At 43.6% G+C, this 15,760-nt stretch overlaps 1 protein-coding gene across 2 annotated transcripts in view; it reads right to left on the reverse strand.

The window, feature by feature from the left end:
* Nucleotides 1-15,760, reverse strand: part of AOAH (acyloxyacyl hydrolase) — a 94,625-nt gene that overhangs the window by 52,414 nt on the left and 26,451 nt on the right. For both annotated transcript variants that reach the window (XM_083706352.1, XM_083706351.1), the window contains exons 4-6: nt 11,732-11,798; nt 9,538-9,637; nt 3,070-3,126 (exon numbers count right to left, since the gene is read on the reverse strand). In XM_083706352.1, the coding sequence (XP_083562478.1) occupies nt 3,070-3,126; nt 9,538-9,637; nt 11,732-11,798 (224 nt within the window). The remainder of the gene's footprint in view (nt 1-3,069; nt 3,127-9,537; nt 9,638-11,731; nt 11,799-15,760) is intronic.

Consider the following 15,760-nt stretch of genomic DNA (forward strand, 5'->3'; position numbering starts at 1 on the left):
GTCCTTAGTCACACGACCTCACCATTGATGTAACATAAACTTGTCTTATGAGGCCACTGTTCCATCGAGCTCAGTATTGCCTACACTGACTGCCAGTAGCTCCCCTGGTCTTGGACAGGGTCCTTTTGAGCCGAATCTGCAGATGGCAAGCCCTGCAGTATAAAGGTATCATCTGAAAAGAGACTGAGGCCCCATCTGCATTATACAGCCAAAACAGCGTCATAGCGCTTTCCCCAAAGGAAATTGTGGTTACTAAGGGTGCAGAGAGTTGTTAGGAAGCCCCTATTCCCTTCACACAGCTACAATTCTCAGAGTAGATTTAATAGTCAGTGTGGGTTAAACCACAAAGCCTAGGACTTGCCGATCAGAAGGTCGGCGGTTTGAATCCCCGTGACAGGGAGAGCTCCTGTTGCTCAGTCCCTGCTCCTGCCAACCTAGCAGTTCGAAAGCACATCAAAGTGCAAGTAGATAAATAGGTACCACTCGGGCGGAAGGTAAACGGTGTTTCTGTGTGCTGCTCTGGTTCGCCAGAAGTGGCTTAGTCATGCTGGCCACATGACCCGGAAGCTGTACGCCGGCTCCCTCGGCCAATAAAGCGAGATGAGCGTCGCAACCCCAGAGTCGGCCATGACTGGACCTAATGGTCAGGGGTCCCTTTACCTTTACCTAACCTTCCCTGGGGAATTCTGGGAATTGGAGCTCCTTGGGGGGAACAGGGGTCTCCCAAGACTTCTGAGCACAAGCATTCCCAGGATTCTCTGGGGGATACCATTGACTGTTTAAGGTGGTATGAAACTGCTTTCAATTTATAGTGCAGATGGGGCCCAAGCTTTGGATGCGCAACTTCTGCTGAGTTCATGTTTCATCCCTCTCCCTCCAAGCAATTTGTGGCAGCAGAGCAGGTAATAATTATCTGAAGATGCTCACATGCCTCCAGCTGCTTCTAAACTTGAGTTGAAAATGCTTGTTTACAGGGTGTTGATTATTGCCCTGGCATCACTTTTCAGCATTAACCTAGGGATTAATTAGAAATCTACATTTTTACTTCCGCGACCAGCTTCACAGCAATAACCTGGGAAGAAGCAATATCACAATTCCTTTGCAAACAGCAGAAAAAGAAAGAAAAGAAAACCATTTGCACTGCAATCAAATACCCACAGAAAACAGGGAGCAAACCATACAGCTCAGCTGAAACATAAAAGTGAAAATATATCTAGCCCGAAGGCAAACAGATTTGCTTTCCTCCTATGCTACTAGGTAACATGAGATCAGCATACCTGGAGTTCAAACAGCATCTTCCCATGCAATGTTTTACACCCTCATCTCAATTTTAAAGGCAGCAGTGAATGCCTAAGCATGGGAAAGCAATGTAGGAATTGAGCAGCACAGGAAAATGTTCCCATGGTGGAGAAACTGGGAAGGGGAAGGAAAGGTCTCAGGTGAGAGCTGGGAGGGTCAGACATTTTCTGTGTTGGTGCCACGATTTAGAGCTACTTTTGATTAGAGTGAAGATTCTGTTTTTGCACATTTCTTTTGTATTTTAGATACCCTGTTGCTGATCTTCCCCCCCTTATTTTTTAAAGGTAAAGGTACCCCTGACCGTTAGGTCCAGTCGAGGATGACTCTGGGGTTGTGGTGCTCATCTCTCTTTACTGGCCGAGGGAGCTGGCATTTGTCCACAGACATTTTTTCCAGGTCATGACTAAGCCGCTTCTGGCGAACCAGAGCAGCGCACGAAAACGCCGTTTACCTTCCTGCTGGAGCGGTACCTATTTATCTACTTGCACTCTGGCGTGCTTTCAAACTGCTAGGTTGGAAGGAGCTGGGACCGAGCAACGAGAGCTCACCCTGTCACAGGGATTCAAACCATCGACCTTCTGATTGGCAAGCCCAAGGCTCAGTGGTTTAGACCACTCGTGTCCCCCCTATTTTTTATGTTGCTGCTATTAGGAGAATTTGCATTTATTTATGATGCCCCTAATGAGATGCCCTGGGAGAGCATTGCACAAACAGGAGCCACCACAGCAAAGGCCCACTCATGTTTTTCCCACCTTCCGGGTCTCTGGTAGAGGAGACACACAAAGAAGGTCCTCAGATTATGATTGTAGGGTCCCGGTTGGTTCATACGGGGAAGAGGCGATCCTTGAAGAACTGCAGTCCTGTGGTGTTTAAGGCTTTATAGGTCAAAACCAGCACTCTGAATTGGGCACGAAAATTAATTGGCAACCAGTGCAGTCATGCCAGCATTGATATTATACTGTATTATACCACTGCTGTTATGCATTTCCTCCGCTTATAATTGCATTTATATAGCTGTTTTGATTCTTATATTGGACAGGTATCATGTTTTGTATTGACTTTGTGGTCTATGTCATAAACTCCCTTTTTTCTGACAATGGGAGATATGGAAGTTAAATAAATAAATAAATAAATAAATAGAATAGAATAGAATAGAATAGAATAGAATAGAATAGAATAGAATAAAATACAACTGGTCTACCTAGCTCAGCAATGTTGACACATGTGTCAGAATTGGTCAAATCCAAAAAGGTGAAGGCAATTTTTCTCCACTGAGCTAAAACTTAGGCCATAGCAAAATAAATAAATAAATAAACATATATAAATTGGAAGGAAGAGCGCGTGGTGTTAAACTGGAAAACCACTATTCTTTACATACTGTCAAAACCGGAGTAAGGAGAAAAGGAGGAGGATAGTAAGCGCAGAGCAATGGATCCTTGCCAGGGATAAATGTCTGTAATTGACAATTTCTACCTGAGAATCTTTCAGTAGAACATTTGAAGTTCCTATAATTAACTCCCCCGATACCTAGACATCTCTTTTGTGTTTGATATATATTTTTATCTTGGGTCCCCATTTCAATATCTTTTTTTGTTGTTGTTATTCCTTTATCCTTAATGGTTACATTTTTCTTCACACAGCAGTAAAAGCAACACTTTCCACAATGCTTAATGTTTATTCAGGAACATTTCTGAATATTTTATATTCATCTGGCTTCAGACTTAACCAGTTCTGATTAGGCACAATCATGGTGAAAATAGGCTTTCTTACCTTGAACTGATTTGCAACCATTCTTTCTGATTCCTTTAAAGCCACATTGAAGCCCATCTAAAACAGAAAAAGAAAGCAGCATATTATTCCTATTGACACTCTGAAGATTCCTACCTTTTGAGGCTTAGCTGGGCAGGGAATAAAGAATGTGTTTGCGAGGGCACAATCAATTATCTCTTTCTGGATCCACCATCAATTATTTGATTACTTTCCATCACATTCCATTTGTAAATGTTCATTTATTTCGCTGCAAGCCCTCTTTTTTGGTCCACGCTGGGGAATATAAATCTGCTTAAGGCTGACGGTTCATATCCGAAGTAAGCTTTGCTAGCCACAGAAAACAAACTTCTGTTGGGTGGTATTCAGAGATTAGATTTTGGAGTGCGCTTACGGGAGTTTGTGGAAGTATGCTCAGTGAGACAGAATCCCTTATACCAGAGAGGTGGGGAACTGCTGGTCTGCTAGATGTTTTTGGACACTTCCCATTGACCATAGCCTGAATGGCCAACAGTAAGGGATTGTGGGAGTCAGAGTCTCGGAAAATCTAGAGCAGGGGTCAGCAAACTTTTTCAGCAGGGGGCCGGTCCACTGTCCCTCAGACCTTGTGGGGGGGCCAGACTATATTTTGGGAAAAAATAAATGAACGAATTCCTATGCCCCACAAATAACCCAGAGATACATTTTAAATAAAAGGACACATTCTGCTCATGTAAAAACACGCTGATTCCTGGACCGTCTGCAGGCCAGATTTAGAAGGTGATTGGGCCGGATCCAGCCCCCAGTCCTTAGGCTGCCTACTGTTAGGGGAAAATCTAGGTGTGAGGCTTTTCAGTCACCCAGCTCATCGGGCAGAGCCCACGGGTCCCTGCGGAATAAAGGAAGGAGTCCAGCCAACCGGAGCAAATAGCTGTAGACCAAAGTTTATTGCGCAATAGGTTCAAAGAGCAAATTTGAACCCCAAGGATGGGGTGACAAAGACTTTTAAAACTTTCCCACCATATCCCAGAATACAGTTCGTACAGCATCATTGCTACATCACTGACATGTCACGAAAGGGGAGGGGTTAACCTTGGCAAACATGTCCAGACAGGTCCTTGGTACAAGATGAGCATAAGCAGACATGGCAGGGCAAGACTCAGGTATAAGATTAGCATAGACAAATACGGTATGTCTTAAGCACCCACCACCCAAAAGTACAATAGACGTTCCTTTGCATGTCTGGAGCCTGAGGCGAGTCAGGGGATGAGATTTGGCTTCCTTTGGCTAACAATGAGCCCAGCAATTGTCACCTCTGGGAACTTCCTGGAGTCCTTTTTCAAGGGGAAAATAGCTTTGGAATGGAGGAAACTGGAAAAGGAGATGATTTTATATTATTTTTAAAGCTAGGTAACTTCCCTGAGCTGTCAAGTTGAAAGGATACATTCAGGCATAATATTTGTAATATTTAACCTTAAAGATGTGCCCCCCCCTAATTTCCGTAACACTGCCCATGAGGGTCACAAGCTCCCCTCCTACGGTGAAGTATCACAGGCTACAGCTGCAGTAAAAAGCTTGTCCATTTCCCGATGGGGGTAAGGAACTACAAATTAAATTCACTTTCACCTCCACTTTTCCTACGCGGGGACAATATCTCCATGCGTTAAAATGAAAGAACCTATGGAGTGTTCAATGCAGGAATCAGAATCTTCGTCAACACTCACTGGATCTGCTCCAAACTGGAAAAATAAGAATATTAAAGCACAGCTTGCACAGCAGGCCACCTGGATTTAACTGGAGTGGGCAAGGGGACTCATTTTTAATCTGCAGACATCTCTAGGTACTTGTCAACAGCTCCACTGATCTGTAAGAACTGCCCTGAACGGAGTCCACAGAGATCTTGAAACCACATTATGATTTCATCCAGCAACTCGCTCATGCATGGCAACAGCAAGTACCTGTCAATACTCTTTACTTTATTCTTTTACGTGCTTCCAAAAAGTCTCAGCCAAAATTTGGTTTTAATTATGGAAAGGTAGATTCTAATCTTTGGCCCCATCTATGCCATATGTTTAAAGAGGTATCATACCACTTAAACAGTCATGGCCTCCCCCAAAGAACCCTGGGAAATGTAGTTTCTTAAGGGTTTATGGGTGCTAAGAGTTCTATTCCTCACAAAGCTACAATTCCTTTTATTCACCCTCCCCAAGTGCTGGCTCCACCCCCTTCTGGTAGCCAATCAGAGAGACGCTTCAGCCCTCTGGTGGAATTCAGGGGCACTGCAGCACCAGACTCTGCTATCCGTCACACCATCCTACTAATTAAGATGGCACTGGAAATGGGCCACTTACAATAAAGTATTAAAGTAAGGATAATGATTTGGTTTTAGTTCTGCATCACCCTAATCACATTAGACAGGAAAAATGTAATAAGGAGCCAACTGGAGTTGCTTTTTAGTTGTTGCCATTTTGTTTGTTGGGAAGTGCAAAGTACTTTCATGATGTTTTGGGGAGCTTCTCCAAGAAACAGCTTTATGGAGAATAAGAGAGCTATTAATAGTGGGGGGGGGAATCATACTATTATTATATAACATATAACACAGCATCATACGATGCTGATGGTGTTTCAAAGTTATATTTGTTTCACACAACTTATATTTTATTATGCATTAGCTTTATTATATCGTACCCCCTCTGAGATTATTTTTTAATGAAGAGTGGGTTAGAAATCTAAATAAATGAATAATCATAAACATCTCTGCGCACTCTGCCTAATGGAAATAATTAAAAAAAGGACCATCTGTTTGTTTACTATGGCCTTCTATAATAGAGAAGAAGAATGAAATTGCTAGCTTTCAATCCAAAGAGCTGAAAGGCTGAAGACCACTTTTTGAATGAAACTATTGGAATACGGGGGGGGGGGCACACCTTTCTAACTGATTGCCATTACAAGTTACTGGTTTGGTTCTGGTTCAGGCCTGACCTGGCTCAATTTCTCCTTTTTGTTTTTATTTGGCATGGCCAGCTGGGTGAGTGGCTAGGGGCCCGCCAGACCAGAGAGTTGCAGCCTCCCGTGGCAGGCTGTTGCTATTCTCCCAGTGGCCTGGCTGGCCTGGCTCCATCCCTCAGACCCGGCACAAGGCTCTTCCCTCTGACTCCCAGGAATGGCGGCAAAGGAGGTGTTAGAGAGGAGGAGAAGGTGGCCTCAGTCGGCGCTCTCTATTCCCACCTCTTCTCCCAACGTGAAGTCATTTCCAGTTCACGTACCTCAACAAAGATGGGAATTCGGGACTCAGCATGACAAAGCAAGAAGCCGCAATGGCTTTAGGGTTTTGTGACAGTCTTGGCATTTCCGGGGCAGTTGGAGACTAGCATGTCAAGCTATTTCAGAGAAGAGACCAGGCCAAAAAGGATGCGTAATGGAACAATAACAAGAACAGTTTACAACAGTAGCAGAGCTGACTGCCTCAGTCAGGACATATGACTACCTATACAGTGGTACCTCTGGTTGCGTCCGGAGCCCAGTTCGCAACATGAGCAGAATGCAACCTGCGTCTGTGCGTCAGCACATGCGCGGACCACGATTCGCCGCTTCTGCGCATGCACCGGACGTCATTTTGAGCATCTGCGCATGTGTGAGTGGTGAAACCCGGAAGTTACACATTCCGTTACTTCCGGTTCGCCGTGGAGCGTAACCTGAAAAGATTTAACCTGAAGCGTCTTTAACCCGAGGTATGACTATAGTTGGAATAGCAACATAATTTCCCACAGTTTTTCGAGGGGAAAGAAGCCATACGTGTACAGCTACGAATGCAAAGTCCCTAGTTCACACATTTCAGGTCTTGTGTGGAGGAAGGAAGGGGCACAAGAGCACTCCTGAACCACAGGAAAGGAGTCAACAGAGCAGGTAGTAATAATATGTGAATTAAGCCATAGTCCTGGGTATCAAAGAGTGTTTGATGCCATGATCTCAGTAGGTGCATGAGGAGGTGTTGCCTTCTAGGCCATGACCTGGGCAGCTGGTTACAAGGAAAGCAGATTTGTATAGAAAATTATCTGCCGCTTTTGGGGGGAAGCTGCTATATGTTATTCTGTTCAACGTTTGCTGCCACTGTGTAACGTCCGATTCTGTCAAATGTCACACTGCAGCCTGAGAACGAACCACGAAGCAAGTGAAATATCTCTCACCAGAAGGGAAGGCAGGGAAACAAAAGTTCTCTTTCTGCTTGAGTGCTCAGTATGCCTAGTCATTTGGACGGCCGGAATGGCAGGCCCTAAGAAATGCCGAGCTTCCCAGCGGCTGCAAAGAGACTGCACAATGCCTGGAGCTGTCCCCATGAATCAGACACTGCAACTCTTGTGGTGTGATCGTTATTTCAATGGTACCTACATCCATTCTGAATGTTTTATTAACATGCCCATGAGCCACGGAGGTTTAATTCCACTACAAAGAGCAAACCAAGCTATTTTAAAGAATATTAAAAATTGCCTTGTTGCATTGGATCAAGGATCATGCTTTTGCATTTTAAAACAGCTAACCAGTTGCCTCTGGGAGTCTCACAAAAGGAACCCTGCTGTACCCTATAGCATTCCCCAACAGCTCTGAAATGGAAGTATATTGCCTTGGAACAAGGAGATTGCACTTAGCAGTCATGGCTAGCAGTTATAGATTGACCTCCCCTCAGTGGACTGAGTTCCTCTTTCTCTTTTTTCTTTTTGGAGGATGGATGGCGGCTAACAGATTGAGGTTGAATCCTGACAAGACAGAAGTACTGTTTCCGGGGGACAGGAGGCGGGCAGGTGTGGAGGATTCCCTGGTCCTGAATGGGGTAACTGTGCCCCTGAAGGACCAGGTGCGCAGCCTGGGAGTCATTTTGGACTCACAGCTGTCCATGGAGGCACAGGTCAAATCTGTGTCCAGGACAACTGTTTACCAGCTCCATCTGGTACGTAGGCTGAGACCCTATCTGCCTGCGGACTGTCTCGCCAGAGTGGTGCATGCTCTGGTTATCTCCCGCTTGGGCTATTGCAACGCGCTCTATCTGGGGCTACCTTTGAAGGTGACTCGGAAACTACAACTAATCCAGAATGCTGCAGCTAGACTGGTGACTGGGGGCGGCCGCCGAGACCATATAACACCGGTCTTGAAAGACCTACATTGGCTTCCAGTACGTTTCCGAGCACAATTCAAAGTGTTGATGCTGACCTTTAAAGCCCTAAACAGCCTCGGTCCAGTATACCTGAAGGAGCGTCTCCACCCCCATCATACTGCCCGGACGCTGAGGTCCAGTGCCGAGGGCCTTCTGGCGGTTCCCTCATTGCGAGAAGCAAAGCTACAGGGAACCAGGCAGAGGGCCTTCTCGGTAGTGGCGCCCGCCCTGTGGAACGCCCTTCCAGCAGATGTCAAAGCGATAAACAACTACCTGACATTCAGAAGACATCTTAAGGCAGCCCTGTTCAGGGAAGTTTTTAACGTGTGATGTTACTGTATTTTTGGTTTTTATGGAAGCCGCCCAGAGTGGCTGGGGAGGCCCAGCCAGATGGGCGGGGTATAAATAATAAATTATTATTATTATTATTATTATTATTATTATTATTATTATGGCATCCAATATAGTTACTACCAGGGCTTTTTTCAGCCGGAACTCCCCAGAACTCAGCACCAGTTCTGGCACCTTTTGGGTGGGTGTCATTACCATTCTAAGGGAACGAGGAAGGTGTCCATGGGGAATTCTGGCACCTCTTTTTCTAGAAAAATAGCACTGGCCACCTCCATATTGACAGTTTGCAGACTGGCTGGGAGAGACGCAGAGAGGTCAGCCTATATCACTGGTTGCATATGGTTCTTCTTCCCCCATCACCCCACTGTGGGCACAAAGAAAGTCTCCCCAAAGAACTGGGAACCCAGGTCTGCATTCGGAGTCTACACAACAAAGATCCTTGCATCCGTTGCATCTTTGCTGATCTCAGAAGAGTCTGTGTTTTCAAAGATATGGAAAGCTATTCTAGCTCTTCTCCAGTAGAAATGCCATTAAATAGAACTGATATGTGATTTGCTATAAATTTAACAGTTATGCTGTTAAAATGGTATTTGCTAGTCCAACCATTGCAAAGATGCTGGGAGTGACTTTGAACCAATCACTATCTCCTAGCCTAATCTACATCACAGGGTGTTGTGAAGATTAAATGGAGGGAGGCATGGGACCTTGCTGAGCTTCTTGGAAGAAAAGTAAGGGGGGAAATGGAATGAATGAATGAACAAAAAGGGATGCAAGAAAGGTAAAATACAAGCATGAAGAAAGCTACCAAGTGACAGGTGCAATTTTTAACGCATTTGACCATTGGCTTAACCAACCAATGCTTCATTCAGATTAAAAGTTGTTCACTGATGTATCAGTGGTTCTGAGACTGAAAAAGTGATGCCCTCTTTCTTGGATAGACTCTTACGAACAAGAAATTTAAAGATGGCTTTTCATTTCCAAGCAGAACTCACCTTAGGAGGGGGGTACAGGTGACAAAATGGTTGGCCCGCCTCTCGCTTGCACAAGCCAATGGAATGGCACACCACATCTGGGTTCATTTTGTGCTCCATTCTGAAAGGAAATGATGCCAAAAAGCAAAGACTCAGTTAGGTTCTCTTGACTAAATACCAGCTCCTTCAGTGGAAATGTAAATCTTAAAAAAACAAAAACAATTTAAGATCCATTTTAATATAGGCCCTTTTGACCATAGCTCGGTGATTTTGACTGGGTTGTGATTATTTTCAGCCCTAGATTATAAACCTTTTTGCAGCAGTGGATAAATGCTGTGCTTGAATGAAACATCAGAATGGCTGTCCCTATTTTAGCAAATTGCAGGAAAGACAAAGACTAAAAGTGTACCCCTGATTTTCATATTGGTGGATCTCAGTGACCCTCTTGACTTTTTCCAAGTCTTGGTCAGACTCGCTGTTGAATGTGTGCTATATTAATCAATATGATATTACTGAATTACTTGATTATAGAAGAACTGCTTCATTTTTAGGTTATGTACTCAAAGGATATATAATTACATAATCACCAAGCTTTCACTTCACCAACACTAACGTGAAAAGAGGTTGCATTGGCTTACAAGGCTCTGAAATGCTGGGATTAAGGTTCAGAAATTGGAAACAAGAAGAAAATTACATTAACTGCAAGCTGGTTTAGCTAGAACAGTTCAATTTACGTTCACCAGCACACCAATAATTGCTAAGCAACTCCACTGTGAAACGAGAGAGCACAGAGCTGTGTTCCACAAACATCCTCTTATATTTTGGTGCAACACAGAGGATCCTGAAATATGTGTTAGGCATTGCACACATGCACATATCTGAGGAAGGAACAGCAGTTGCTTTTTCATGCAGAAGGTTCCAGATTCGATTCCTAGCATCTCCAGGCAGGGCTAGACTCTTGTCTGAAACCCTTGAGAGCCTGACAGTCGTTGCAGATAATACTGAGCTAGATGGTCCAAAGTTCTGAATCGGTAAAAGGCCACTTCCTATGTTCCTGTGGTCCTATTACTTAGGTCCTGCCCCCAACAACAGTGGTTTTCAACCAGTGTGCTGTGGTGCCCTGGGGTGCCTTGAATGATGGTCAAGGGTGCCACGAGCAACACTGGCCTCTGTCCCTCTTTGCTTCTCTCCTCTGATGCCCTCTCATGTCTTTGGCTCGCACAGCTGTTTGTTGCAGCAGCCCTGGCTGCAAGCTCCCCTGGTGAATGGTGCCTCCAGAGCTCACCCGGGGGTGCTTGGGCAGGTTGAAGAGGCACCTCTATTTGGGGCCGAGGGAGGGGCAACTCAGAGGCCAGGAGCGGCATCTGCGGTCGCCCAGAGGACTCCCAAGGAGAGGGGAGCAGAGAGAAGGTTGAGGACACGCTCCACAAACAAGGGTTTTTTGAAAAGGGATGAGAGGCTGCCAGCTCTGCAGACAAGGGTGACCAACTGGGCTCCTGAGCCCCATAGGGGTGCCACAGAAAGAATGTAGTTGGTCAAGGGAGCCATGGGCTCAAAAGGTTGAAAACCTCTGTCCTACATAATTGGCTTTCTTGGTGTGATGCAATCTCATTTAAGCTTGGTTATGTCACACGGGTGGCGCTGTGGGTTAAACCACAGAGCCTAGGGCTTGTTGATCAGAAGGTCAGTGGTTTGAATCCCCGCGATGGGGTGAGCTCCTGTTGCTCAGTCCCTGCTCCTGCCAACCTAGCAGTTCGAAAGCACGTCAAAGTGCAAGTAGATAAATAGGTACCGCTCCAGTGGGGAGGTATGCGGCGTTTCCATGCACTGCTCTGGTTCGCCAGAAGCGGCTTAGTCATGCTGGCCACATGAACTGGAAGCTGTACGCCGGCTCCCTCGGCCAATAAAGCGAGATGAGAGTCGCAACCCCAGAGTCGTCTGCAACTGGACCTAATGGTCAGGGCTACCTTTACCCTTTACCTATGTCATTATTATGGTTCCCTTTTATAAAGTGAAGGAGAACAACTAACCCAGAAAGATTTTGATAGGTATAATAAGGGTAAACAACAAGCAACTTCACAATGTAAATAAAATGATGGATGAGATGAATCTGGACACCTGTCAGGCACCAACTGGAAATGAATATTTTAGCCTCTGTATAAAATGGCTACTTAGCATACATATTTACTTACTTATATGACACGCTAATACTCACAACTTAATTATATGTGGTCCAAATATTTCAGCGGTCAGAATGCATGCCCCTTGTAAGTGAAACTTTTCTGGAAAACACCACATTTAAAAAGTGAGTGCACATACTTAAAAGACTATTTGAACACACCAAAATGCCATTAAGAAGCCAAGAGGTTCCCTGCAGGAACAGAGCAAGAGTCTTTCTAGTTCAGCATCCTGTCTCATAGAATTGTAGAGTTGGGAGAGATCCTGAGCATCATCTAGTCCAACTCCCTGCAATGAAGGAATCTCAACCAGATCATATATGACATATGGTCACCCAACGTATGCATAAAAACCACCAAGGTGGGAGAGTCCGCCATCTCTCATGGGAGCCAATTCCACTGTCAAACAGAAAGCTCTTCCTGTTTAGTTAAAAACTTGAATCCATTGGTCTGGCTCCTAGCCTCCGGAGCAGGAGAAAACAGGCTTGCTCCATCTTCCATCTTGAAGATGGCTACCATATCTTTTCTTTGCCAGGCTAAACATACCAAATTCCCTCAACTGTCCCTCATACGGCTTGGCTTCCAGACCCATTATTATCTTGGTCACTCTCCTCTGCACACATTCTACCTTGTCAAATGCCTTCTTAAATTGTGGCTTCCAGAACCGGACACAGGACTCCAGGTGTGGTCTGACAAAGGCAGAATAGAGCAGGACTATGACTTCCCTCAATCAGAAGACACTATACTTCCGTTGATACAACTTTCAGCATTTATTTTTTTTTATATATAAATTTTTATTAAGATTTTAAAGGTTACAGAAAAAAGGAAAAGAATACACACACACACACACACACACACACACACATAACAATCAAAGAAAAAACAAGAAAAAACAATACATATAGAAAAACATCATCAAAAAACAGAAAAGAGAAAAAAGAAATAAGAAACAAGTCAAACCTTTAAGTCACTTACTTACATTCACTTATTTCCTTGACCACCTCACACCTCCCATTTTTGTATTCTAATTCAGTTAGATATTCCAGCAAATCCTTCCAACTTTGTTTTTATCCTAATAGTTTATCTTAATATACTATAGTTTTACATTCTCTCTTTCACCAATTCATTTTTACTTAATCCTTTATATCTTTTCTGCTAAAACCACATAATTTCCCCCCCAACATCTTTCTAACATTCCTTAATTTTACAATATTTCTGAAGATAAACTTTAAATTTATTCCACTCTTCTTCCGCCGACTCTTCTCCTTGGTCTCGGATTCTGTCAGTCATTTCCGCCAGTTCCATGTACTCCATCACCTTCATCTGCCATTCTTCCCGGGTGGGTAGATCTTGTGTTTTCCAATACTTTGCGATGAGTATTCTTGCTGCTGTTGTGGCGTACATAAAAAAAGTTCTATCCTCCTTTCGCACCAATTGGCCGACGATACAGCTTTCAGCATTGGCCTGTTGCACATAGCTGTCAACTAGATTTGAAAATATGGGATCAGCAGCCTCGAAAATAAGGGATCAGCAGCCTCACCTGTCCTGGGGACAGTCTACGGGATATCTAACAATCCAGGATAGTAGCAGGAAGCAGCAGGAAATGGCGCTGGAATAAGGGAATTTCCCGCAAAAAAGGGGAAGGTTGACAGCTATGCTGTTGCAGGAAGCTTCCGGGATGGCTTCTGTCAATCCAGAATGTCCGACTCAAAGCAGGATATTTGCGTGGTATGTCTTCAGCGCTCATTTAGAGCAAACGGCAATTCGTATTTTCTCCAGATTGATGTTTGCTTTGATTTAGAGCTAAGGACCAGGATTTCCCTGGGGAAGGAACAGAGCAAGTGGAAAACTACTCATACCTATGTTTTCTCAAAACGGGACAAGCGCAAATGTGGATGAGCCCTGGTCAGCCTTGAGCAAGGAATCTCACTGCCTAAACCACCCAACAGATTTTTGTGAGGATAAATGGACTAAAGCTGTCCAATGGCTGACAATTTATTAGTTGACTATTTAGCTACCTTTAAACCGAGTGATCATGTAAACAATTGCATTTAAACAGATTTGCAGATTAGTAAGGCCTTAACGTAGCTGCCTTTTTGTTGAGATGATTTCGTTGCTATCACTCATGTGAAAGACAGAAAGGTTATCTTTAATATATTATTTTCCCCCTGAGATCACACAGCACAAAGACACAATAATAATTAAAAACAAACGAAAGTGTGCTTCAATCTCATTCTTGGCCTCACTAATTAAAATTTGCCCCCACATTAAAAGCAGCACACTGAAACCAGGATATATATCCACAAATGTATATATTTAAGTGCCCTTCAAACTCATTCATGGCCTCACCAATTAAAATTTGCCCCCACCGTAAATCTTTAGTTGATTAACCCACTGATTACCAACTAAACTTTGCAGTTCCAATTGTAAGACACTCTAAAAACCACTGTCAATAAGTTAATGAATATCAGAGGTTATTTTTGAAGGAAGCAAGGAAAGATAGGTACAAGTGGGTTTAAACAGTCAGATGTACACCTCTCAGAGATTGGGGTAGCATGCAACAAGTATTTTGGATCAGTAAATATGCAAATATAGAAACAAGTACAAAAGTACAAGTACAGCTGCTAAAAAATCTACATTCTCAGTAGCTTTAAAAGGGCACGGTGATGTAAAAGAAGAAAATTAAGAAGAAAAACATCTTTTAAAGAAAGAAAAGAATCATGTCATACAATTTCTTCATGAAACTTCAAAGCACACAGTTGTTCCTTCTGATCTGAGGTGAGTCATCTGTATTTCAACTGAGCTTTTAGCCTATCTCATTGTCCTTCCTTATAAAGAGAATTCCTCTCTGTCCATTTTTCACATTATGGTTAATCTGCATAAGTTTAATTTGGCCAATTAAAATTGTGCCCTTGACTAACACTAGATTCCTTGTTCTTATCATGCGGCTAGTATAAAGCTAAGGAGAAGGTTGGGAGAAAATGGGTTCCTTAAGGCACTCCTAGAAATATTTGCCAAAAAGGCAAGTTATTGGAGATGTTCAATTCCCTAACATGCCCTCCTACAAAGAACAATAGACAGAGAGCTGTGCATTTATAATACACACACATCCCTTAGCCGTGCTCCTTCTCTTGCCACAACATCGAGAAAGGAGACATAAAATATCATCTGGCTACAATAATTTTTAATGCGCAGAATTCTTATGGGCATAACAAACCCTGTTCATAAATATTCAAAAGGACTAACTGCCACTCCTCAAAAACTATGATTGGCTTAGGAGACGTAGAAGTAGGAAAAGATTAGCATAAGAACGGAAGAATCACCAGTGAGATTCCTCTGGGAAGTTCATAAGCAGAATGTGATGGATCCGTCCCCTGAAGCTCTCCCCCAGCATCTGTCAAGGAGGTGTCATGACATTTTCCCGTAACAGCAAATTGTCAGTGATGGAGCACGTCCTCCATTCATTTGTCCAGTTCTTCTAAAAATCTAGCTAGTGTCCGTCCCCAAAGGGAGTACTTTGTAAGACATTGCTGCCTCTGATTATTCTTCTACTGATGCTTTTTGTTACTCTTCTTTGGCGTGAGATATTTAAAGTGCAATCAAACCAACAATTCCTGTATTGCTAGATAGGCACATGGTTGGAGCAGAAGCTCAAAGAGTTTTCCTGTAAGTTGGCTAGAGAGGACTCTGCGAGAGACACTCCCACTGTGACCTGACAGGTAGCAATATATATTTTCCTACCTGCCTGGGCACATCCTCTCTTTTTTGTCTCTTCCTCATCTCTTCATCACCAAGCCAGAAAATAATAATAATAATAACAACAATAATAATAATAATAAATTGAGAAAAGTTAATAATAACTCACTAAATACATGCAATCTCAGCATGCACCAGTGTAGAATAGTTCGTTTTCTCTGTGTTGTACCACTGCAGACAGTTCATGTTTTAGAAACGCATATTGGAATGGACTGGGGCAACCCAACCCCCCCTGCATATATAAACTTTTAATGTCAGGGATGTGTGCTCTACCTTAGTCTTCTCCCTTGCACGATACTTTTCTATGTGCG

Source organism: Podarcis gaigeae (assembly GCF_964106915.1).
Source record: "Podarcis gaigeae genome assembly, chromosome: 12".
Taxonomy (NCBI): domain Eukaryota; kingdom Metazoa; phylum Chordata; class Lepidosauria; order Squamata; family Lacertidae; genus Podarcis; species Podarcis gaigeae.